General features: G+C 39.0%; 1 protein-coding gene and 1 long non-coding RNA gene across 3 annotated transcripts; one reads left to right on the plus strand and one right to left on the minus strand.

The window, feature by feature from the left end:
• Positions 1-1,854: 1,854 nt before the first annotated feature.
• LOC103136423 (serine/threonine-protein kinase DCLK2-like) lies at positions 1,855-25,293 on the minus strand. 2 transcript variants are annotated; one of them, XM_007549665.2, is made up of 17 exons: positions 24,498-25,293; positions 21,329-21,666; positions 18,025-18,154; positions 15,650-15,748; positions 15,031-15,078; positions 14,638-14,717; positions 12,853-12,940; positions 12,645-12,750; positions 11,987-12,044; positions 10,927-11,046; positions 10,698-10,844; positions 10,492-10,625; positions 9,805-9,882; positions 9,104-9,200; positions 8,340-8,420; positions 8,123-8,236; positions 1,855-3,004 (listed from the first exon to the last, which is right to left on the minus strand). In XM_007549665.2, exons 1-17 carry the CDS (start codon positions 24,901-24,903, stop codon positions 2,375-2,377), a joined length of 2,754 nt encoding a protein of 917 aa, XP_007549727.1. In that variant the 5' UTR covers positions 24,904-25,293; the 3' UTR covers positions 1,855-2,374. The 2 variants fall into 2 exon arrangements, with proteins under 2 accessions (XP_007549727.1, XP_007549729.1); XM_007549667.2 differs by lacking the exon at positions 15,031-15,078.
• Positions 4,939-6,276, plus strand: LOC103136422 (uncharacterized). Its single transcript, XR_476035.2, has 2 exons — positions 4,939-5,590; positions 5,668-6,276. It is a non-coding gene; the product is annotated as an uncharacterized LOC103136422 (long non-coding RNA).
• Positions 25,294-26,711: the final 1,418 nt, after the last annotated feature.

Raw genomic sequence — 26,711 nt, forward strand, 5'->3', positions numbered from 1 at the left:
TTTTGTCAGTGTTTCATTTGAGACAGTTGTGCTTCAGTCAGGTTTTGGTGTCAGTGGAGTGGATGTGGAGGTTTTTGGATGTGTTGGGAATCTAAATCTGTATGCCAACTGTGTAGCAAAGGACAGCCATGTTAACTGATGATGCCACCAAGATGAAGGATGAAGAGGAGAGGACCAAGCACTGAACCTTGGAGAACACCTGTGGATAGAGGAGCTATGGAGGAGATGCAACAGTTGATATGAGTAAATAAGCTGTTTTTGATTTGTGAGGTGACGCTGAAACCAGGACAGAACAGAGCCAGTGAGATTCAGGTTGGACTTGAGACGGAACAGGAGGGTGGAGTGACTGATGGTGTCAAAAAGCTCCAGTGAGATCTGGAGGGATGGCCAGAGTCAGAGGAAAAGAGAACATTGGCAACTTTGAGAAGAGCTGTTTCGGTGTTGTGTGACTGGAATGGTCCAAACAGGGTGTTGAGGGGAGGTCAATGGAAGTTTATGACGTTATCAGTGTCAGACCACATTTAAGTTTGTAGATATTGGGCTGATGTCTGCCAGATCGAGACTGTGGAACAGATCCAGAAGTAAGATCAGGGGATAGATTGAGGGGAAGGAATGGGATCCAAGGAGCAGGTGGGAGTATTAATACCAAACAAAAGTTTAGGAGGTTGAAGAGAAGAGATTAGAGTGAAGTATGAGATCTGCTGACTGGAGCTGTGGGGAACAGAGGGGAGATCAAGGGAATCATAAATACTATCAGTTTTGGCCTGAAAGACTGAAAATTATTGCATTTGGTAGCGTTAGAGGATGAAGAAATATTGTTATTGGGCTTTAGAAACATGTTGATAGCTGAGAAAATAGATTGGTGGGTTGGTGGAGCCAGAATGGATAAAATTGGAGAAGTAATTGACCAGGTGGTCAAACCTAACCTACAGGCATGTGTAGACTGTTTAGATCCACTCTGCTTCCATCCACTGGTATGTGGAGCTCCAGTTGCTTAACAGCAGAGGGTGCTGTAAAATTATTTTGATCACATTAGCTCTAATTGTTCATTTAGCAGGAGTAATTCAGTGGAGAACTCTACATTTTCAGCTATATTGTCATTTTTATGGTATTGAAATAAAAGCACACATCATTGAAAAAGCAGTGGAAACTGTTAAGTTGTTAGAACTTAATCATACAGTAGCTAGCCCAGTGCAACAGGTGCTCCGTTAAGGTCTACATTTACATGTGGCAATGCATCATAAACATGTCGACGCACTTTGGTAAACAACCATCCTATACTCCCAGCAAGATTCACAACATGGACCTCCATCAATGAATCTGACACATTTTTTTCCTTTTTCATCGTCAGCGTTTCATACATTTTTACACAAATAGTTTGTAAATATGTTGTAGAGGCCCCAGTGGCTCAGTGGGTAGGGGTTTGTCCGGTAACCAGGGGGCTGCCGGTTTGAACCCCCAATCTGTCCATCTAAGTCATTGTGTACTTTGGCACACTTCACCCGGCTTGCCTGGTAGTGGGGTCAGAGGGGGCCAACAGATCCTCTGACCACCTGATGGTGCCGGTGCATGGCGTGCTTGGCTTCCTCGATCTGTTAAAACTGTCCCTAGGCAGCTGTGTCTACGATGTGGCTCACCTCCATCAGTGTGTGAATGGATGAATGTAATGTGAAGCTCTTCTGACTCGGCAAAGTGCTATTCAAATCAGATCATTTCCCTTTGTCCTTAGAAAAGGAAATCAGGTTGAAACTGAACTGGACTCATCAGATCTGACCTCAAACAAAACTATATATCAGCATCAACCTGATTGTTGCTTGTCTGAATTTTAAATAAATGCAAGGAAGTAAGAGCCAATTAAAGGACAGATTTCTTTATTAACTACTTGGTATTAAACTCTGTGCTACTTCATCCAAGTTAAACTGAATTGTAACTGTTATTAATCAGGAAGACTGAACTATTGATGTCAAGAATAACAACTATGGAGTAAAGGTTAAATTTGCTGGAACGTCCGTATGAGAAACAAACTAAACTTTATCTGCTAAAGCAACAACAGCTCATAATTCAACTTTTTTTCCCCTTAAGCTAAACTAGTGAACTACAGGAAAGCAAAGAGAGGTCCAGAAAGAAAAGCTTGATGAGATACAGTAATATATTACTTCAGAGTGCTAACAAACTCACGACAGTCTGCATTTTAATGAATAAACACGATGTACATTCAGACTCCTCAGTCTTTTATGAAGCATCTGGACGAATCCTGCAGCCACCAGAGTCTCTGGCTCAGTTCACATCTGGTGAGAAGTTCACACTGACAGTTTGTCCTCTTGATCCACAACGTAATGCTGTGGCTCCATCTGGACTGGAACGCATCAGGACTTTAGATCTGCTCTAGAAGTTCTTCAGCTAGTAGAGGGTAGGAGGGAAGGGGAGCAGCCGGCGGCGTGGAAGGAGGAGAAGGGAACAGAGTCGGCTGGACAGAAGACGGCGAGGTGGGAGCTTGTTTTGATGGAGAAGAGAGTGGGAAGAAAACAAAAGGTGGGGTGGGGGAGATGGGGCACGGGGACGTCTGGTTGGTGGGAGAGGAGCGGTCTGGGGCAGGATGGTTGGCAGATGATGGGGTTGAAGAGGGAGTCACGCAAGAGAAAAGATGAAGAGCAGAGGGGGAGGAGGGATCCAAAGATAGGCACGGAGTCAGAAAGAGTGATGAAGGAGGGGTCTCTTTTTCTGGAGGGGAGGAAAGAAGGAAAGCTTCAGCAGAGGGGGAAAGCAAACGCGCAGGAACAGGAAGAGGCTCTGTCCGCTGACGGTCCCCAGGATGGGCAGTCACGGTTGGGAAAACGGACTCTGTGGAGTTTGGATCTTTGTCACGTGATACTTGCTTAGTAAGAGAAGCCAGTTCGTTTGGGAGAGCAGACGAGACGTTCTCTACATCTGAGCTCGGCTCTACCTGCGGTTCCTCAGAGCTCAGAGCGTAGAGCTGCAGGGTCTCCTTATCTAGAGCCGTGTTCTGCAAAAACAGACGGACACTTTCCTTTCAACAGATCAACATAAAACAGCTTACCTTGAAATCACCAAACAAATTATTGTCTCATCAATTACATTTCTTTCTTTTTTTAACCACCAAATATATAGCTTTTAGTTTAGCTTGCAAATAAATACAATTAAAAAAATGAAGAGGTGTAGACAGAACACAAAATGTGACAGGTTGAGATTTACAGAATTAAAACACCAACTTTTTTACATATTTTTATGTTGCTAGCAAAAATTTCATTCCATTTTATGAGATATTATGTGATAGACTGACATACAGTATTTAAGTGTAGATTTCAAATGTGTTGAACCCCCTTTAGGTTGAATTCCCTAAATAAAATCCTGTGTAACTTATACTGTACAAAAAATATGGTGAAATGTACATAAAACGGTTTAATATCACAAAGGAAAAAATATTGTGAACTGGAAATATGTTTTAATTCACAGTAACCTTTATAATCTGTCAAAATGTTTGTTGTTTTTGTAAGTATAATCAAACTTGGATGTTAAAACTACAGATGGTGGAAAAAACAGAAAAATATTGTAATACTCAGAAAGCAATTATGTTACTATGACATTCAAATAATAGAGAAACTAGTTTTTGTCAGTAATTTGTTTTTGAAAATAAAAATAAAAAAAAACTGAACAAAACTAATTTTTTGTTACTTTTACATGTTCAAAGAAAGAATCCAAATTGTGGTTAGAAATATGGTTTCACTATACATTTTGTTTGACAGTATTATTGCATTGTGAATCTGGGACATTGGCGTTTTAGTGACATATAAAATATAAAACCATAATAGGATTGTTTTTATATAACTTTGAATTTTAAAGTGTGTAGCTGAGGATCGTTTCTGTTGGATGACGTCGGGAGGAGAGCGAGCTCCACGTTCACGCTGCAGCTGACGTCATCTTTGGAAAAGTGCGGAGAACAAATATTCAATCTGTTTGGAGGATAAAATCCATTTGCTTTGGAATCCTTGGCTGTTCAGTCCGAAAAGTAAACATTCGCATGGCAAGCTTCACATTTAATTTTCTTCTGAGACCTACAGAAAGCAGACATGGCAAGCTAATCGGTGTTTAAAACAACCAGATCAATGCCAGCTAGTTTCACTTAAGACTTGTGCAAGTCAGAAAACTGACAAAGATGCAAGTAAAATTGCCACACAATGTTCTAAACATAGACATTTTGTAATATTGGGCAGCGTGAACTTGGATTTTTCTGTCCATTAAAGACCAGACTACAAAGAACAGCTCACTTCCGTCTACGGAAGCCTCACCTGTCCAACCGGTATCTGTGCTTTCCGTTTCACCCCAAAGTTCATCAGCATCCCAGGACTTCACACACAGAGAGGGGAAAACTTTGAAATTCCAATGACTAAACTTCCTGAGGATGTGATTCATTCTTTGGGGAGGAGGGGGAACACCAGGACCAAAACTGAGGAGGCAGATGGCCTGGATTGTTGTGACTGAGCTGATGGAAAATTGCCCTCATTTATGTAAAAAGCATTCAACCGATGCCACAAACAAAATGGTGGCAAAATATCCCAGCTGTAACAGAGGGGGAGATGTTGTACCCACAGGCAACCACTCCATGGTCAAACAGATATGGAAGAGAACTGAAAATGTGAGGCGCACTTCAAAACCCAAAATTAGAAAAAGAGAACATTAGACTAACTCATGAGATCCAATTAGAAGAGAGAGCAGTAACACAGGACACTTATGGATGCATTAGATCAGCGTTTCTCAACCCTGGTCCTCACTGCCCCCCTGTCCTGCATGTTTTAGGTATTTCCCTTCTGCCAAACACATGAATTGCATCTCTGGGTGATTAACAGGCTTCTGCAGTACTTGATGGTCATGCAATCATTTGAATCAGCTGTTCTGGAATAGAGGCACATCTAAAACATGCAGAGCAGGGGGGCGGTGAGGACCAGGGTTGAGAAACACTGCATTAGATTATAAAATTGTTGCCTTGCAGAAAGTTGAAAAAACTCAGACGTTTCAGCAGTTTGTTGCCAAACCATGGGAGGTGGAATGTCGTCCAGTTTTTACTCACACCACCAACATGTGAGGGTAAAAATTCAAACGCTTCAGAGAGGAGTGGCCATTTTGGTTTATAAAATCAGCATGTTGGTCCACTCCATGAAACTCCCTGGGATTAACATCAACGAGAAATTGACATGTAATTTGGATTTGAAGGGGAAAAGGCTTCTCAACTACTTGACCACCGTTTGTGTCAACAGGAAGAATAAGTTCCCTCAGACCTACGCAAGACTAAAGAGGATGTGAGGACAGTAGAGCAAATGTTCCCGTTTCTGCTCAGCCTCTTCGAAGGGAAGGAGTCTGTGTAGATGAAACCTGTCTGGCAGCGAACGTGGCTCTGAGGTCAGCCATCATAGTCTGTGGTAAGTCGATTTGGTATGCTGTTCCTCAACAAGCAAGTCTGTCATCCTTATCCATACAAGGTACAATGCAGTACATTTTCTGCCTTGTACCCGATGTTCTGTTCCAACATCCATTATTCATCTGAGCTGGCTTCAACTCTGGAGTTTCTTCAAAGGTGAGTAAATTTTAATTTAAACTGAAAACATTGAAATGCATAATGCAAACATTTTTTCTGTCTGTGTTTTTCTCAAGGAAGAGGAACAAAGAATAAAAACTCAAAGCTTACTGTGAATCCTCACCTTGATATAGGAACGCTCTGGTCACGAGAGGTAATGACTCTATTGACTCTGTTCGTTGAAGCAGGAATGAAAGTTTATGCTTTGATCCACAATTTGTTATTGTAATTAATGCATATGTAGTTTGATATTTTTAGTTTGAAGTGTTAAGATAATTTTTTTTAAATTGACTCAAAATTTTCCTGATGTAAAGAGCCTAACTGTCTGTAGTTTTCATCATGGACTCAGACATAATCAACAAACCAGAACAGAGTTTCTGTGCATGCAAGGTTTGCCTCATCGGCCTACACTGGGAAAAAAATCCCTCCAGTTGTCTACTCATACTTTTTTATTCTCCAAGCCCCAGTTTACTATGTCACTTTTCAAAAAGACAACATTGTCCTTGGAAAACCCTTGAAACTGTGATTGTTGCTAACGGAGGTGAGCTCAGATATAGAGGTTGAGGCTGTATGTAGACAGATTACTTGGGTTAAGAAAATGTTTTGTCTGTTATTAAGATAATGTAAAGTTTTTAATAAGCTTGAACTTTGATAACTAAATTCATAACAATAAAAGATTTCATCATTATTCTGATCATTTGAATGTTTCTGGGAATGTGTTGGTCTGAAATTTTATTCCTAATCATCCTAAAAGGTTTTAAGTTTAACTTGTAGAAACCTGCATGAAACCTGGTGAAGGTCCGTCACATTTTATGAATGATTTAAATTATTACTTGATGTTTTTTTCACACCACAAGCAGTACAAAAACAATGTTTACAAAATGTGAAAGAAAAGCTCTGAGGATGATGGAGGTAAACTGCGTTTTGGAAATAAAGGGAACTTGCACAGGAAATCACTGGGGTAGCAGACAAGCAGAATAATGAAGGATCCAGCATTAAGCAATGAAATCAGTGAAATATGTATACACTGAGGAAGAATGGCATTGGATGTAGGTGAAGTAATCGGGCAGTAAAGAACAGCTGTGAAAGGGAGCAAAGCTGGCAGATTAAGAGAAAGTGACCAATAAACAGAGACTGAACTCAGATTTAAAGAAACAACAAAAGGACAACACTGATCTACAGAACAAAATCCAAATGCAAAGAACAGAACACAAGAATAAACTAAGAAACTAAATGCATAAAAGTGAACAACACCTTTAAAACAATAATGTATTCAGAGAACCAAACAGAATATGCAAGACCTGATGAATATAAACAATCAGAAATCCAAAACCACAGAAATCCAAATGGCCAAGGATCAAAACAGTCATTTTGAATCTATCTGCACGAATCCAAAGTGACTATTAAGATCCTTTGCCACTTCAAAGCACTTCCTGTTTTTCTCCTCAAGGTGGCAACGATGTACCAACAATTTAAAAGAAAACCTCATCCCATTCATCTCAGTAAAAGCCCTTTATCATTTTTCAAATTCTGTTGTATTTTTGTCTGAATTACTCTTTGGATTAATAAATATGGTTAATTTATGTATAAGCTAATTTCATGAAATTCCATGTTTCATGTGGATTCTATTTTGTTAAATTCCGAAACTCCTGGATTTTCCACATTGCAGAAATCCAAGGGCCCCATCTAACCTCACTAAGCCATCATAGTGAGGAAAGCAAATCACACTGTTTATGTCAACTCAACAAAATGCTGTTTGCTTAAGGTAAGAAATGGTGGAAGATGTGAGTGTAGGAGCAGAGTTGCAATTAGGAAGCTTAAGATTGCAGTGAGACAGAGGCAGAAGTTACTGAAAATGCCAAAGATGAGGACAAATGATGTCAAAGGGAGGGAGGGAGAGAAGTGAGTGATCAATTAAAAAGGTGATGGCTTGAGAGGAAGACAGGAGTTAGGATGAGGGAGGTGAAAGGAAGTGCAGGAAGAGGTAAAATGTGTGGCAGGCTTTGAATTCCTGTAGTCCTGGATCAGGTGAGAGGGAGGAAGAGGAGGAGGAGGAGGAAGAAGAGGAGGAGCCACAGCTTCAACCTGGATTTCAACCTCAAACTGTCAAATGAGATTCGCAACAACATGTTGAGCTATTTTTCATTGTCAGTCTTGCAGAGTGATCTGAGAGGAAGGAGAACATTCAGGACGGTAAGCAGAAAGGTGAGGAATGACTGAGTACTCGGCTGTCCAGTCTGCAACTTTTTCTCTTTTCATCCCTAAAATCCTGCCAGATACATTCACAGCAGCTGAGGTCGTCTACCATGTGGCATTATAGCCCATTTGGATGGTGAGGGGGGGGAAGAACATTTTTTCCAAGTAAGTCTTTGGAATTGGGGTCAAACACTCACCGTCCTCCTCAGCTGCATGTCAGCTCTGATGAAACCATGTCAAAGCTTAAGTACGGTAAGAAGATTTTTCAGAACATCTAGAAAGAGCTTTAGAGATATTTTCCACATGTTCGGGTCGACGATTCATTCATCAGCTTACCATGATGACGGACACTCCAGCTGTGGTGCTGTTCTGCTTCGGTGCTGTGTTGAAGTGCGTCCTCAGTTTACCTGAAACCTCCGTCTTCATGTTGGTCTTCATCACCGCATCGTGCTGTGTGCAGCAGAGAGGTGGCCGTCGGTCAGAAACTCCACCATGTTTCAGGCCGACATTGAGCATGCATGCAGAGAGACTGGAATGTTTTCTCTGGGAGTACCGTGACCCAGGGGTGTGAGAGGACATCCTTTGCCATACTTCGAGTCTCCGCATTCACCTGCAGCATCCTGCTGATCAAATCCTGAACGGAAACCAGAGCAATAGTTTAGCTCCAGTGTTTTTAAACCAGTTGTTTGAAAACTTGACCTAATGAAAGGTAGCTACTGTAAATGGTTACCACTTGGGGCGTGTTTTAAACCGCGTTAAATGTACAACATACTTAGGTTTATCTCCTGCTTGTTTTCCTTTGGAAGTAAAAGGGCACAGGCATCAGAAGTAGAGATTCACAAGAAAATCAACTGAACAAAAACCCAGTTATTCATAGATTAGCTGTGCTTAACAATTTTGTTCTCCACATCTTGGTTTGTTGTATCACAATGTACAACAAAATAGCAAAACCCAGTGAAAAACGGACTTCTGTTCCTGGTTTTCTTCCTTGGACCTCTGAACCAGCTCTACGGCCTCAACAGGGTCCTGGAGGGCGAACGGGCGTTCGCCCAACCAGTCTACATGTGTTTTGTAGACAGAGAAGGCGTTGCACTGTGTTCCTCTGGGATTCCTGCAGGAGGCACTCTGGGAGTATGAGGTACCAGGCCCGTTGTTATGAGCCGTTGGGTCCCTGTTGGAATAATTCGGGCTCGTTTCTGGTGAGAGGTTGCCTTTGGTCACAGATTCTATTTCTATCCTTTATGGACACAGAGCCTGAAAAAATAAATCCCAAATATTGAAGGTTGTTTAAACTTTTGCAAAGTGTTGTGTACCAACCTTAGCTGAGTCAGTGATGTTGTCCCAGTAAGGAGAAGGAAAGTCCAGTTTCCCGAGAAGAATCTGTTCAAACAGCTCCTCTTGCCGATTATTTTCACTTTATTTAAAAGAGAGAATTTATTAATAAACATCTAAATGCTGCAATAAATGATGCCAATATAACACACCAGGCTTTATAGGTTATTTGACTTCGAGATGTTAATTTATTAAAAACATTTATCTTTATTGTATTCATTTGTTCTTATTTTTATGTATTCATATACAGTCATTTATTTTAAACATTTATGTATATATTTTTAAATATTTGTTTTTTTAAAACATTTAATTAGATGATATCCAATTGTGTATGACTGTTAACTTTAAACATTTCTTTATACACACATCCACACAAATCCAACCAAAATGAATAATACAACAAGCCATCTTTTTAAATGCACAAGCTAAATTTTAAGATTAGAAATTGATGTAACAATCCAAAACGGCAAATAAGTGATTCAACACAAACCTTTTACAAAAATCTATGTTCTTTAAAACACAAGAAAAAAGGAACTTCCCAAATGAAGATATGAACATGCATCAGAACAATGTTAACCCAAGCCATTCTTTACTTTAACATTTTAATGACAAATCAACCCCCAGTAACCAATGGGTCCCTTTTAATAATTATAAAGTAGAAGGAATATAATTAGATCTGAACTAACCTTCTAAATGGAGGGAAACCACACAGTAAGATGTAGGTGATCACACCTGCAGCCCAAATGTCCACTTTAAGACCATAACTGGAAGAAAACGGCAAAGGTTACAGTAAGATGTAATAAAAAAAACATATTTTTAACATCTATGGTTCACATGAGTCACATGATCAACAACTGGATGTTGCCACTGGTGCAAACCACGAAGAAGAGGAAGACAGGAAGTGGTAGGAGGATGATGGCACGGCATGTTTCTTAGGCAGTACTGAAGGAATTAAGAGGAAAGAAAAGTGGAAGTGTAAAAGCCAGATTGACTTCAGTGACTTCTTTGTCCTCTTCTAGCCTCTACATTGTTGTCCTCATTCCTTTTATCCTCCAAGCCCCAGTTTACTCTGTCACTTTGCAAAAAGACAACATTGTCCTTGGAAAACCCTTGAAACTGTGATTGTTGCTAACGGAGGTGAGCTCAGATATAGAGGTTGAGGCTGTATGTAGACAGATTACTTGGGTTAAGAAAATGTTTTGTCTGTTAAGATAATGTAAAGTTTTTAATAAGCTTGAACTTTGATAACTAAATTCATAACATCACAGGAACAAACTTATTCAGGTGTGATTTTAACTGTTTAATAGAATAAACACAACTACATTAGATTTGTAATGGAAACACAGCTACTGTGAGTGAAACATCAAGCTTACCCCGACTCGGCGATGATCTCTGGAGCCACGTATGTTGGGGTTCCACAGACGGTGAACAGCGGCCCCTCCACTACTGTGGCCAAGCCAAAGTCTCCGAGTTTCAGCGACTTGAAGCCATCTGGATCCTCAAACACCTAAAAGATAACACCCAGTTGAAAGAAAAAAAAAGATATAATTGTTGTATTTTTTTAATGATTGTGTAATACCAGCAGGTTCTCAGGTTTAATGTCTCTGTGGACGATGTTGATGCTGTGCAGATACAGCAGCGCTGCAGCCAGGTTGTAGACCATGGTGCTGGCATCTTTCTCTGTGTACTTGGCTGAGGACATGATGGCATCAAACAGATCCCCTCCCTGGGAGGAATTTAAAGACAAATGTTACAAATCCAAGCATACGCAAAACCAGATGTTGGCCTAATTTATACCTGTGACAGACCTTAACCAACTCCATAACGAGACACAGCTCAGAGGGCGTGTCCACCTCCTCGATCAGCATGATGATGTTTGGGTGTTTCACTCTGCGCAGCACAGCAACTTCATTCTCTATGAGGTGTTCCTGGAGCACAGATTGTACATGTGAATGTAGAAAAGCATTTCTTACAGATTTAGTCTCTTTTTCTTGCAGTTGTTCCTTTTTTTGACAGTTACGTTTTTTTGTTGTTTTTTGGCTGTACTAGTGTATTTTGGAAAACTGCAATGGAAACACTTTTTTCACATCACAAGTCACGTGATCAACGGCCAAATGTTACTACTGGCAGAAAAGAAAGAAAACAGGAAATACTAGCAGGATGGTGGCGCTGCATGTTTTTTAACGACTTATTGAATGAACTTATTCACATGTGATTTTAATTGCATTTCTTATTTGGTGGGAAAAGTGCATTGCAAAATTGTGTTTTCTCAACAGCGAAATATCAACTAAGTTTTGCACACACATTGGTAATGGAAACACAGCTGACGATACCTGGGAATTAGCCTTTTACGTCACTATAGAAGACTTATTTTAATTCAGCCACTTTGGAGGGTTTTTCAGCAGTTAAGGGTCACATCGCTTTATCTAAACCAAGCCTATGACTAGACAAATCATACCAAAATATAAACACCGCCATAATTGACTTTTTGTATGATATTAGCTTTTTAGCATTCTTTATTTTGAGGGGGTTGGGGGGGAGACAACCTGAAACAAAAAAGGAAAGAAATCTGCATGGGACTAATACTTTCTGCCAGCACAGTACACTTCACAAACTAAATCTTTATTGCAGTAAGCAGACCAAACCACTTAGTGTGTGTCATCTGTGTGTCAGTGTTTGTTCCTGAGTTAACATGCCCTAACCCGACTGTATTGATCAAAGATCCTCATGTGATACAGTTGTACCTGTTGGTGTTAATAACGCAGAGATGAACGCAGACATACAACAACTCTTTAAGTGTCTGTGTCATTCTGGGACATATAAAAACAAAATTAAAGGAAGATAATAAAAACGGTTCAGAAGAAAAACCTTTCCACTGCATTTGGCTTTGTTGATGATCTTGAGAGCAAATTCTCTCCCGGTGGACCTGAACAGAAACAGAGCAATAAGAGGGAACATTAAAAACGGCACTAAAGCAACCATAAAATGTGTAATTCAGAAGATGGCGTCATTAAAATGTGTGGTGCAGAAACAGACAGACTCAGCAGGAATCAAATACTTCAGTAATGATCCAAGACGGATCCCAAACACCCCAACCAACATGAAAAAGTTTCAGTAATGTCTGTTTTAGCAAAACTGCAGTTTCAGCAGTTTTGCATGTTCTGGAAGTTTGTTCCAGATTAGAAAATTAAAAAAAAAAACTCAACTGATTCTAGGTCTGAAATAATGACATTAGAGTGCATGAAGTAAGTAGTGAGGAGGAACTTGGTACAAAAAAATGCAATGAACAACTGGTTCAGCAAAAGCAAACCGAATGTAATGAAAACTATTTTAAATAAATGTTTTAACCTCTTTGATAGCCTGCATGCTAATTCTGAATGAACAAGCCGTCATTCTGTGGCTTGTAGAACGACAATTGGACATCATAATGGCCAATTGTAGCTCGTGTTTTTGTCCACCGTGTGATGCTTGTGTTGATTCCCTGCTGAGAAATGTACATTCAACACTTCCAGTGTTATCCTCTTACCTCTCCACACACTCTTTAACCACAGCGAAGTTACCATCCCCAATCACCTTGCCAACAGTGTATTTTTCCAAGATGCTGGAGGATTCTGGGTACTGGTTTCCATTAACTGAAAAGTGGAGGGAAATATTTGTTTAGCATCAATATGTGTTTAGCTTTGCCAGAATAATAAAAAAAAAGCTGTTCCAGATTAATAAATTAGATGATTTACCTTCTGGACTCACTGTTTTCTCTAGGTGGTTATTTATTGAGTCATTCCCATTCACATTAGGGGAGGATGTCTGAAATGACTGCGGTAGCTGTAGGGCACAACAGAGTACCGAGACTGATCGGTATTTACAGAAGGAAAATATTTCAAAAGTATATAGTTGAATAAAATTAGAGCTATTTTAGCAGCTGAAAATCCTCCTCCAGCTGTTACCTTAATGTCAGAGACAAATCAGGAGACTTGTTTTAATAATTTAGGAAAAAATAAATATGTACTTAATAAAATGAATGATCCCTTCTAAATAAATGGAGACATAAGGCTTTTTCTTCAACAAGGTGAGGTTAGAGTGGTCATATAAAGATAAATTCATATCATTTTTAATATAAGCCATTAAAAATTCAGCCAAAACAGAAATACTCGAGCAAATCCTCTCCAATTCAATCTTTCACATTAAAGCATCACAGCTATTAATCAAATTAACTGTGAAAATGCTGCAATGCACAGCAGTAAACGTCTAAAACCAGGCAACCAATTTCTGTATTATATCTACAATTAGTTGTAAATAACACCATAATGCATGTTACTGCAATGAATTGTTTTAGTTTTTAGTCATATCAGCAGGAATTCAGGGCAAATTCAAAGCATGCTTTAATTGTGAGGCTCATAAAAAAGCTTTTCTTTTTCTCTTATCAATATTTTCATCCATGTCAACCAGTGAAGGTGAATCAGTGAAAGCTAGCAGTGTTCTCATAATGTTCATTTTCTTCCTCATTCACTTTATTCTCTTATCAGCAATCTTGATAGTTATCAGTACATCACAAAAACTCATTAGCCAACACATTCATTTGGAATGGTGCATCTTTGACAAAGAAACAGAGAAACTGCAGAGCCTGATGGCTTCATCATTCTGAAAATGTTATGAAAGCTGAAGGGTGTAACTTTTATTTAAAAAAAAAAAAAAGGATTTTACATATTTGTTAAAATAATCTTTATGTCGTGACAGTTTCAGACAATCTGTGGGGAAAAGAATCAAGCTCCTTTGCCTTCTCCCAGTGCTCCCAGTACTTACTGGAGAAACACACCACTCAGTCAGAAACAACCAGTCAGAGGCAGGGAGGTGTCTTACTGCTGTTAATCACACTCGTACTCACCATCTTACTTTGCTCTTGCTAAGCTACAGCTGGTTCACTACAACATAACCTGCCACGAATGCTAAGGCTAGTCAGCATGGCCACCAATGACGACGGCTAAATGGTTTTCCTGCAACGGTAAGTTGATTTTCCACCATTAACACATTAAGTGGCGTGCACGAGGTTGGTTGACGGCACTAAGCCCCTCCTCCTGGCTATGATTGGTCGTTTTAGACTGGAAGCGGTGCATTTCCACAGACTGTAGTAGTAGCTCAGGGAGGAGGTGGAGAAGCTGGATTTATATGTCTCATACTATACAGTCACTACATGGTTAAAAATATATCTCAAATTCTGGCAAAAATACATGACAGAGCACCAACACGCCATTTTCCATCCTGGTCTGCATGCTTTGGTGAGTTTGACTCCTTTACTAAAAACGTAACTTTCTAAGGGGAAAAATATAATAAAAAAATATAATATAATCTTTTTAAATAATTTGTACGTTTCTTCAGATGAGAATGATCTAGGCACAGACTTTTCAAAACATCTTTTGAGGCCACTGCATTAAAAAACAACAACCAGTGAGTGAGAGCTAATTAATAGACTGATCAATCTAAAGGATGGGGTGTTTTGGTTGTACTGCTACTGTCTATCGTACCTTTAAACGGGGGATGGTTCGTGGGCTGGTTGGAGATGGAGTGGAGGATTTAGTGGACCTGTGAGCTGAGACACCGTTTACTGTAGAAAGGTCATACGAAGGAGGCAAAAGGTCAAAGTACAAAATTTATTTTCCAAGGCAAGGAGCATACTTGTGAAATTTTACTTCAGTATGTACAAATATAAAAACATTGTTACAGCAATTTATCTGAGACATATTGTCCTTTAATAGACCTCAAAAACACAGTTTGCTTAGCTACAGTAGAAACCAGACTTTTACATACACTGAAGAAAAATACGAAAGAAAACAGTGTCTTTTTATTCTGTGTATGTAAACATCTGGTTTCAACTGCACAGCTACTCCAAGAATAAATTATAATGTTTGAAGCATTACCCTGGGACTTGATTGAACACAAGCTGGAGTGATGAATAGGTTTCCTTGCTACATCAGTATAACAAAAACAAACAGTGAAATGTGTTAATTAAACTCAGAGTAGTAAATAAATAAATAAATACAGTCCAAGGATGGCTTGGAGATTTTTTATTTTTATTTTTTAAGGTTTTTGGGGGGTGCTGTAAAGGCTTTAGACCACACCCACCATATATTGGGGCGCATCCCTATTGGGGGCTGGATTTGGATTCACCATAGTGACCTTATCATTAACATGCCCACACCCTCCACCAAAAACTCAGTGCTGGAGGCCAAGATGCAGCAACATGTCTTCTGTCTTTGAACACACTGTTTTATTGATAAGGTCACAGGGGTCAAATACATCAGAGAGCATGTGATGATACGATTAGACCACTGGGCTTTTGCTGGTCGGGCCTAAAACGGCCTTTACTGACACTGTGTGGCTAAATGTGTAAATCTATTTTCAAAAATGGAATATCTTACTTTGCAAAAGAGTATCACTCAAGAAGGCATCTTACTTTCTTAACATTTTTTTAGTCAAACTATCACAATCAGTTTTGGAAATATGTTCTAAAACAGAAAGGATCAAAGTGTTCCTCACCAGACACTGGGGACTTGCTGCGTCGTGAAGGTCTGGGGCTCTTACCGGCCCAATTTGGAGTAGTAGATCGGCTGTAGGATGTTTTTAGGACTTTGCATTCTATGGAAGCAAAGGTTGCAGATAAAATACTCAATGTGGCATTGATTGAAGGGCGGAAATATATTTTACATGTGCTGAAACATTATGAATGCTGGATGCAACACTCAATCACTGCTGAAGAAACTTTAACAATCTGTGTTGAACAATGTTTACTCCTGAAAAGTTGAGAATACATAGATAGTACACAAGAATTTAAAGCCTTTTGAATAAAAGCTTTAACTTCTGAGAAGATGGTGGCAAAGGTAGTAGGAGTTTGTCCTGCAGTTGTCGGGTTGCTGGATCAATGCCCACTCCATCAGTCTATCTTTGGGCAAGACACTTCATGGCAGCTGGTGCATGGCAGTCTCAGACTGCCCCAGGGCAGCTGTGTGAATTGGTGAATGACTGAATATAGTGTGAAGTGCTTTGACGTCCTCTGGGCTTGATAAAGCGCTGTACAAGTACATTCCATTTACCATTGAAAGGTTGCAGGCAAGCTATTGTATTTTATTTTTTATCTTTAGCCGTTTCTGTTGGTAAATGGTAAATGGTTGGCACTTGAACAGTGCTTTATGAAGTCTGAGTACTCCAAGGCATTTGACATTTCAGTCATTAATACACACATTCACAGCTATATTGTAGCTTACTACCTGGGAGCTGCCCTGGGGCAGACCGACAGACGCCAGGGTGCTATTCAATTGGGGCCATCGGGGCCACCATTTGTGGCCACCAAAAGCAGGCAAGCATGACGTGGCTTCCCCAGGACACAACGGCAAAGGTACAGAGACAGACAGAGCAGGGGTTCGAAATGGTAACCCACCGATAAAAAACTCCCTACTTAAGTTTTATTTTTCTTGCTACATTTTTAAGCCTGCAAACCTCTTCTAATTATTGTATATATGAAAACACACCCAACCCCTTCCAGCGTACATGTAAATAGACAAAATATACTTCTCAGCTGTATAAAATATTTCAGCACTTTGTTTAAGTTATAGAGCTTGGCCAGTGCAGACTTAGACTTACTTTGTCATTACATAAAGATATCACAGTAGCTGCGTTTCTATTACAATCGTGCAAAACCGTTAATATTCCACCAACTTCAAACAAACACAGTTGCTGTTTTTCCATTAAATAAAAAACACAATTAAAACCACAAGTTTGTCCATGCGATAAGTCATTGAAAAACATGCCGTGCTACGACTCTCCAACCTCTTCCTGTCATCATCTTCTTTATGGTTTTCGCCAGTAGTAAAATTTGGTTGTTGATCACGTGACTCATTTGATGTGAAAAAAGTGTTTCCATTGCAGTTTTGCAAAATGAGCCCAGTTCAATAACTTCCAAAAACCCACCTCATCCTAGCGTCAAAACATTTCACTGAAAAACTTGGCATGTTTCCATTATGTGAATTTATTTTAGAAATGTCAAATTGTGCAATTTTATGGTCCATGGAAATACAGTTACTGACACTGACAACAAAATGTACACAGAAAAAATACAAAAAAAACCCCCCCAAAATACTGTGACCATATATACACATACACAAGTGTTACTGCAGGTGAAAAACTAGAATATTACACAAATAAAATATTGCTAGAGATATTTAGAAATAGAATAGCACTCTCTTTAGCTTAAGCAGAGAGCGCTGTGTCTTTTTTGTTTCTTTAAACATAAATCTTATAAGTGGAGCAAAGGAGTGTAAGTGGGGCGAAAGATGCAAAGTGTCTCTGAGTTTTGTGCATTGACCTGAGTAGCAGTTATGCATTGTGAAAAGCCTCTGGACTGTAAGCTAACCTGACCAAATATAATGATTAGACAGGATGTCACTGCTGCAGACAGCAGCAATAGTAAACTCCCTTTTCCTTCCCTGGAGCTGATTTCATCTCGACTGAAGGACACTATTGCTAAACCAGGTCGCATCCTGCCTGTGTTCTGAGACTTTGAGTCAGCTCTCTAGCACCGATGTCAAATTAAACACACTGGTACGAAGCAAGCATACAAAATTCTAAAATTTGGAATAACATGGATCAGAACGCAGAAATGGAGGCATTAAAAAAGGCAATTGAATTAGAAAATACAGAAACTGCATGTTGCTTAAATTAAAAGAAGGCAGCCGAAGCCAGAGTCTGGATTAAGAGAGAGAACTAACGGTAACAAAACACAAGAAGTGCGTTCAAAAATTTAGAAGAGGTCATTTTAAGTTCACCTGTAAATTGTAGGGCATTTTAAAGTTCACTCAAGTTTCGCTTGAAAGACAAAAATGCCTTTTTTGTAAGTAGTGCATGTTAAGAGAACATACCAGTCATCAGGGCTGTGGAGGCCTTACCGCTATGCTCCAACACAAAGTCATCCTGGCCATAGCGGTACTTCTCTGGACCACATGCTATGAACACATCATCATCCCCGAAAAAGTCTTTCAGGCAGGTAATCTGGCAGAAAGGAAACAATATTTAAGATTAATGTGAGTAATGATTAATTAAAAACTGTTTGAAAATGTTCAGTTTTAGAATATAATGTAGAATAATTTTAGTAAATCTGAAATTTATTAGTGGAATTCTAGTGGAGAAAACACTCGTCAAAAATATTAAACTTTTAAATGTGCTTCTACAAAATACCCGGAGGTCATTCAAGACAAACCGTCAGGTCAACAACAAAAAAATTTTCTTTAAGGTTTAATCAGTCAGAAATCCTCATGTCAAATTTGCAACATATAAGTACAGGTTTGAAATGCATACATTGCCATGCAAATCATTCATACCCATTGAATTTTACCCACATTTTATTGGAACTTTATGCACTTGACTAAACAAAGTAGACGATACTTAAATGATGCTTAGTTTTTAGACGTTTTTACACAATGGTTTTGTGACAAACATGTTAATTAAAATTTGTATGTTTGATACACATCTCACTGTTGAATCTGCAGTGTGGAACTTTTAGAAAAATATGTTTCTTCCATATTTATTAAAACTATCTCCATGTCTTAATATAATATGAGGAAGATAATCTGTGAACGATCAATCTCCTCCACCTCCTCCCACTGTTACTATTGCCATCGGCAGAAACAAACAATTCCTGAATAAAAACAACCAATCAGAGCCAGGAGGAGGGACTTACTGCTGTCAATAAACTTTGTTTACATGATGCTCAATGTGCTAATTGTGGAAAATCAACTTACTTTTATAGGAAAACTGATGATCTGCAGCCATCGGTGGCTATTTTAACTAGCTTTACTATCACATACACAAGAGTGATTGGCAGTGTTATGGTCCTCCTCATAGCTCTGATTGGTTATATGATTTCATTGTTTGTAAGCAGAGGAGTTCAATTTTTTCAAATGACCTGTCTCATTCCATACTATCATGCCATAGTGACAGTTTTAACAAAACTGTAATAAAAAAAAGTTACATACTGCAGCTTTAAGTGTGCAATTCCCCAAACCACAAGTACAAAAAAAACCAAGCCAACTTCAAAGTCTGAGCTGCAACTTATCTCAGTTTGTCTTTATACTGTTTCAAGCTGTGATCATCAGTTTCTCTGCTGCTCCAAACAGTTATTTTTTTACACCAACCACACACACCCCCTCTATTTAGAAGCTAAACTTACATAATTAAACTGTGCTCTGGCACACCCATACACAAACAGAAATTATCCCTTTGTAGCCGTAGGTGGACAAGGAGGAAGACAAACGAGAAGATCCCTTGATTATCCCACTTCCCACCTTGCATTTGAACACCCTCATGCTGACAGGCTTATCCAGTGTGTGTGTGTGTGTGTGTGTGTGTGTGTGTGTGTGTGTGTGTGTGTGTGTGTGTGTGAGCACATATCTGTGGGCAGATGGATTCTTAAAGGGGGACATGGCGTAGGAGGGGAGTGTGGGTTTGACTTTTCAGGATGATTACTATATGAGATGGTGGCTCAGGAAAGCTTAATGACTGCAGTAAAGCATACAGAGGCAGGATGAGGACAAAATACTGCAGACACATAAGGTGCTTTATAATTGAATCAAAAGAGCTAAAATGTTAACTTTTAGTGGGTTCATGTTTATATCCAGTCTCTTTAACAGAGAAGGCAAAACCTTGGTCTCTTTAACTGGCAACACATGCAAAGTTACAGTCTAAGCAAAGGAGAGTCGAAGTCTGTAATTAGCTGCTGCAGACGGTTTGGTTTTACAAAGCACAAGTGCATCACATTCTTTACATGAGCTCTTATGCTGGAATTTGACAGCTGAATGCTGCACTGTTCTGCTGGGTGTTGGGAACACCATACCAAGAGCCCAAAGAGTTTGTCACACACATGTCAAAAATAAACCTGTCGATGGAGATTCTTGGACATTGTCAGGATCAGATTAATACTAACTGCTGAATCAGAAGGATGGTGAACTGTTTTTTTTAACCAATTACACCAATCACGTCATTTCCTATTAGTTCAAATATCTACTGGGGACTAAAAAGCCTGAAATTCTTACTGTGTTTAGGCATGACAGTAAGACGAGACCTGGGTGATTCGATCACTAGAAGTACAGAAAAAAAAAATCCTTTCTATAGGAAATCACAATTCCCAGAGCTGGACATTCTGAATCGATTCCAAATGCTCAAAAATTCTTTTGATTTTTTTTCTTTTTTATTTAAGAGAAAACATGGAGCTCAACTAACCTAATACTGAAAATTTAAGTTACAGAATTTTACGCACAAACCTATTTTTGTTTAAATATTTGATTAAATTTGATACAGTACGTAGCCTTATGGAATAATTTTAAATTCTCTGTTTGTTTACACTGTCTTTTTCTCTTGTCAGTCACATAAAAATATATTTGTATCATCTACAAATAATGCACCTGTCATATTTTCACAAGCTTTACACATATAGCTTATGTAAATAACAAAAAACTTTGGGCCGAGCACTGATCCTTGGGGAACACCACAAACAATGCCCAAACATTTAGAGCTGATTTCTTCCAAATGTAGCTAAAGTCAGTGCAAGTGTCCTCCAGGAAACGTTCCAACACTTCATGCTTCCTTATGCTGGCAAGCTTTTACTGTGATGCAAATTTAATTTTGGTAATTGCCCACTGAAAAAGTAGCAATGCTTTCTTTACTGTCCTTTGCTTCACTGTGCTTTATAGGCCAGAAAAATGTCCTAACCTAAACTACAAGGCGAATATATGGGCTGTCAACACAAATATGGGAGGTAGCAGAGATGCCAATGCAGACGATTTTAAAACCCCTTACTAGATCCACACTGGCTTCCCCAGCAGCTCTGCAGAACCACAGCCTCATTGCATCCATGCAATGATGGAATGCAGAAAAATCCTACACGCTACAGTGCACTGACATACTTTTCAGTAGGCTGATATTTCTGGATGAAAAATCATGTTATTCACTGGCTAAAAGCCATAATGAGCCACATTACCAAGGAAAAAAACTTCAAGTATATAATCCCGGTGAAATGAGTTTGAGTTAACTTTTTAAATTGAATCATCATCAGACGATTAGCCATGTTCCTGAGTTGAACCTGTATTTAGACTTTGGAGGATTTCTTCAGCAGCTATTAGGGAAGCACATATTAACCAGAGGAGGAAAGGATTCATTAGGTGACATTACCTGCTTGCCTTCCAAAGTGTAAAGTCTTCTCACAGCTCCGGAGTCCAGCTTGACGGCATCAGTAATGTCCGTGAGCACCTGTTCAAAGGAGTGTGCCGTTTTCTTATTGAGGAGAATCCGAACCGCTTTGCGAGGCCTGACGCCACTGCGAATCACTGTGACAAGTTTGGGTCTGATGAATTCCTTGGATTCCCGCTGTAGTTCGCTCTTTAACTGGTTGAGGGATGTGAGGGAGCGCGATGTACCCGTCTTGATGCCTACTGACCAGTTGGGATTGATGTTCTTGGTGTAATCTACGCATCGAAATGGCTCATTGGAGGCGCACACGTAGCTCTCACCTGGGGGAAAAAAACAGTAATTTTACACAATAAATACATGGAGTTTGCAGGTATGTGTACTTATTACCATACAATAGTACAAGATGTGTGGCACATCATCATAACCACATACAAGCAAATCCAAAATGCCAAAGTAATTTTGTTGTTTTTCAAATATGTTGCCAATCTTAATTGTTGTATCTTTACTTAAAATGTTTTATTATGATCTTGTTTGCCTGAAATATGTTTTCTTAAACCAATTGCAGTGGGTTTTAATTATAATGTTTGGCAAATTATATGCAATGCAGAATTTGTGTCTGCCATTGGCAATGCTTTCAGTTCCAACCAAGATTTTTTGACCCCAAATGTACAAGTCTCCTCTCTAGACATATTGCTGCTATATCCTTGTGGTGGCATATAATTTGAATACCACATTGAACAGTGATGTAAGATTGCTATTAATTAAGCTAGTCTAGCAGCGAGCAGATTAGCTTAGTTATTTGGATTAAGAGTAAAGTTCACTAAATCATTCAATAAGTTACAACATTCAAATGTATCTAGTGTTTAACAATAGCAAACCTTCCAAGTATATTTCACATGCATACAGCTAATTGCTTAACTATACCAGACTAGTCTAAAACATAACAATCCCTGCTGGATGGGCCATATCTTTCTTCAGCTAATTAGAAACAAAACTAAACTATTTATTTTTGGACCAAAAGATGAATAACCAAGAATCAGCACAGATTGAGCAATTACAGCTGGACGCTGCTGATCAGGACTGAAATCTGAAAAGTGACCTGAACATTTAGAAACGCATAAAGACAATAACAAAGTCAGCCTTCTGTCACCTTCTGTCCACAAAGAACATTTGTGGAATTAAAGGACTAAAGTCCCAGCAAGCTGTAGAGAAACCCATCTATGCATTTAAGTTTAGTCGCATTAATTACTGCAGCAGTGTCTTCACAGCTCTGCCTAAAAACCGTGCTCCAGCTGATCCAGAACACTGCTGCTTGTGTTCTCTCTAAAACTAGTAAAATAGAGCACGTCACCCCAGTTCTAAAGAAGAGCAACACCAACAAATGGGCCACACCAGATGAAAACTACAAAAGCTCTTTCTAAAACCAGTTCAGTATCTGTTATACTTCCTTGCATATTTTACAAGCAGAGCAGTTAAATGTTAAGTGTTTCATTTAGCAATCCTGCCCAGTCATAAGGGGCACACAGGGGAATGATGCTTGATTGGGTTTGCACACTAAAGTCCAAGCTTGCTCTATTCAGTGGGGCCAGAGTGGTGGGCTGCACACTAATGTGTCCCAGGGCTGAGTAAACAAAGGAAAGGTGTAGTTTTTATTACTCAAACTGAAACAAAAACTGCTTAAAAAAAATCAACATTCAGCTTAAGAAACAGCTGCTGGCATCCTAAATAACTTTAGCTCTACATATGCCAAACTAGTGTCATTTTAGTATGTAGATCATGAGCTGGCCTAAATCCTTCACAGTGTCTCTGGGGAACTGGTACAGGAAATGAGTGCAGCTCAGAGACTCAGAAGTTAGGAGGAGGTGAAATAAAAATAAACCAGTATACAATAATAACTCCAGTAAGAGGTCAGTGAATCCTGAGGTATCATCAAGCTGTAACCCGTTTTTTTCATTCCAATGGACTGTAGCCTGGCTTTAGTGCAGATGAGATAGCTTAAAGGTTTGACAGGACTAATAACCAATCACAGAGTTGTGTCAATTGCACAAGAAAGGAAAAGCAAAAGCTCAGGCTCTTTTTGTGTCCAACTTTAGGAACTGACATTTGGTCTACTTCTGACAACAAATCAAACTAAATTTAGCCTGATGGTGCATGTTCTCAGTATGTTTATTTACAGGTAAATTGTAAACCATGAATCCTGAATGGAAGAAATTTGGACCAAAGAAGCTCCTGGGAAAGTCCAAGTACGTACACAGACACAGATTTAAAGGCATACACTAAGTGGTTCATAAAGTATATTCACACTCACACAAGCTTGCTGATAATTAAATGACTTGTGATGTGGGTTGACAGTTGTGCACATTGACAGACCATTAAGGAGGAGGCCATCTGCATGTGTGGCACTAGGTCACATGTCAGGGCAGATATGTTAACAATGATGTTATTCTCCTTTGGATTCAAAATGCAGTGAATTACTCGAGATATGTGTGGAAAATCTTAGTAAAGATAATTTGATTAAAGGAAAACGTCAAATTGTGGACACATACAGAGCAAAACTATTACTAAGCCTTGAACGTCTTTACATTAAGTCACATGACACAATTTTAAATGGTAAACAAAGAAGCAAGTGCATAACGTTGAAATTGTATGAAAATGACACAAATTTTAATAATATATAACGTGGTTTATATTTGTGTTTAATCTACTAACCCATAACACAATTCAGTGCAACAACTTCATTTAGAAGTCATCTAATTAGTAAACACAGTCAAACTGTGTAACTTAAACTCATAAATCCAGATGCTCTGTGAAGCATCAGAGGTTTGCTAGCAGAGCTGAATAGTGGCTAGTTGCATTTAGTTGGGTGACTTTCTACCATGAATTGGATGACAAAAGTCTTCAGTCTGATGCATGGTCTGAACTTTTTTGGAGGACAATTTTAGACTTCATAATTCATTTTATTTGTTGTTTTGTTTATTTATGTTGGATATTTAACAAATTTTCAAATTTGCATCTTTACCTACACACAAAAAAAACTTTTCTACCATAAAATGAATTTAATCTGGTTCATTATAAATCGGTGTATTGTGGAGTTGCTATAATGTGGATCTCGTGTCCTGAAATTTGACCGTGAATTCTTCATCGACCTTACCCTCCAATAACTCATCCAGGCTGGTGATCTTCCTGCCCCCATCCACCGTGTACAACATCCGGACTCCCTGGGGAAGGTTGACGTTGTCCGACAGGGACCGCGTCAGCTCCATGAGCAGCGCACCCAGGGACCGGAACCGGTCATTGGACACGGCGTACACCAAACCTTTGAAATATTTGTCCCCGTTGCGATAAAAGCGCACTTTGCGGGCTTTTTTCTCGGAGGTGAGAGACTGCAGGGTGCGCGTGCGATAGAAGCTGCAGTGCGTGCTGTGCGCCGGGCTGGGCACGAGACCGCCGCCTTTGGACTTGGTGTGAGACCCAGTGCCTGAGTTGGTCTTTGGAGACCGCTGGGTCCTGCCTCGCTCCTCAAAGTGCTCGAATTCGATACCTCTGCTCAGAGACATCCCGTTTCCGCCACTTTCTGCCTGTCCAGCAGAAATGATAAACTTTTACCCTGAAAGTGGAGGGAGCCCGTTTCGCTTAGTGCAAAGTCAGCTTACACGGTGCGTCTATCAGCAGCCGTGCAGGTTATTGAAAGTCTGCTGTATGATGAATGACAGGTCCGACGGTGTGATTTCTTTAACCCGTAAAAATGCAACGGCACCAAACCGAGGCTTTTTCTTTCTCCTTTAAATAAAATATGCGTCAAACAGTGCGGGTCCGTAGTTAGCAGACAGATTTCTGTCTGAAATAAACAAAACTTCACAAAAAGGAAAGGTGCGCAGCAGAAGTGAAACATTCGGGATATCTTTTCCTCGCATCCTGTCCGGCTTACTATCTGAACAGCCTGTCAGATCAATAATGATACGGAGGAGGAGGAGGGATCGTTTCAGCCTCGGGGTCCTAATGCCCCTTAATGCAGCACAAGAAATATCTGGGGTCTAAAATAATAATAATTATTCGCAATGTTAAAAAAAATACAAGATTTACTTGTAGATAAATATGAGTGATGCAAAATTTAGCACATTTCTGTATTTGTGACAGTCAAAAAGGTCACAAATACCTTTTTGACTTTTTTGTTTTAGTTCAGACTTTAAGAGCAAAACTTTATTTTAGGATCTGATTTATTTTAAACCATATTCAAAGCAATAAAATATTTAACATGAAATTAAGAAAGTGTCAGTAAGAGATGTAAGAGTGTAGCTCAATTTAAAAATACTGTCAGAAAAACATGGAAAAGTATGGGTTCCACTTTTAGGGATGGAATTACGAAATGGTCTTAAAATATGCATCTATGCAAAGTAAAACAATGAATCAGTTTAAATGAGATCCATGATTAGTTGTAGCAATAATATGATAAACATTTATTTCAGAAATAAAAGAAATTATGTACATACTTATGTACATACGTAACTTTTACAAGTTCGTGTTTATTTATATTCTGAAAAGATAAAAGTATATAAACACACTTCATAAATGACTATTCGTTTGCAAACAGTTAAAAAGAAATATATATGATTTAAAAGGTTATTAAAAGAAACAGCTAGCAGTTTAGTAAATACTAAAACATTTGTTATTTCATAGAGACATGGGAAAGCAGAATACCACTGTGTTTCCTAAAGATATCCTTAGGCTTCAAATGGAAATGCCAGTGGTTGTGGATGCATTGTTTCAGCTGCGTTTCCGGGAGGAAGCCCTGGAGGAACCTAATATGAATTGTCTTCCTCCAGCAGAGGGAAATCCTGTACAGAACAACAAAGTAAACCTCATGATAAAAGTTTTATAAAGTGTAAATAAATGTTAACTGCACAACGTAATCCTTTTAGGGGGTTTTGTTCTACTGCTGTCTACTATTGTCCAGCTGGAGTACTAATGGAGCTTTTATAAATTACTTCCAAACTGTGTCCAGTTCGAAGTGAATGACACAAATGAGTATTAGTGGCAAAGATACAGACTGAGAACAGGATTTACAAGGCACATGGGGCTATTTTAAGCACATATCAATATGTTACTAACAGTAATAGTATTGTACCTTTTGAAACTAATGGTGGGAATTTCTGAACTGACATAAGTTCCAATGTTAATTAAAAAAAAAAAAAAAAAAATAAAAAATACTTGTATGAGAAATATCCAGAACACAGATATAAGGAGTGGCATCAGTTGCCAGTTTGAAAAGTTTTCAGAGAGGAAGATAAATCTCTCTCGCCCTCTGGTGTTTAAATAGTAGGGATGCAAAAATTAAAATGTAATTTTTTTAATACATATTTTTTAC

This window comes from Poecilia formosa, unplaced genomic scaffold (genome assembly GCF_000485575.1).
Source record: "Poecilia formosa unplaced genomic scaffold, Poecilia_formosa-5.1.2 Scaffold32, whole genome shotgun sequence".
In the NCBI taxonomy this organism is placed as follows: domain Eukaryota; kingdom Metazoa; phylum Chordata; class Actinopteri; order Cyprinodontiformes; family Poeciliidae; genus Poecilia; species Poecilia formosa.

What these genes read in the sequence shown, in the direction of transcription:
- LOC103136423 (XM_007549665.2), bottom strand. Translation starts at nt 24,903, where the DNA reads ATGTCTCTGAGCAGAGGTATCGAATTCGAGCACTTTGAGGAGCGAGGC. An exon ending in TCGTTATGGAGTTGGTTAAG is followed by an intron (nt 10,845 to 10,926) that starts GTCTGTCACAGG and finishes AATTCCTCCCAG; the next exon opens with GGAGGGGATCTGTTTGATGC. An exon ending in GAGATCATCGCCGAGTCGGG is followed by an intron (nt 9,883 to 10,491) that starts GTAAGCTTGATG and finishes GTTTTCTTCCAG; the next exon opens with TTATGGTCTTAAAGTGGACA.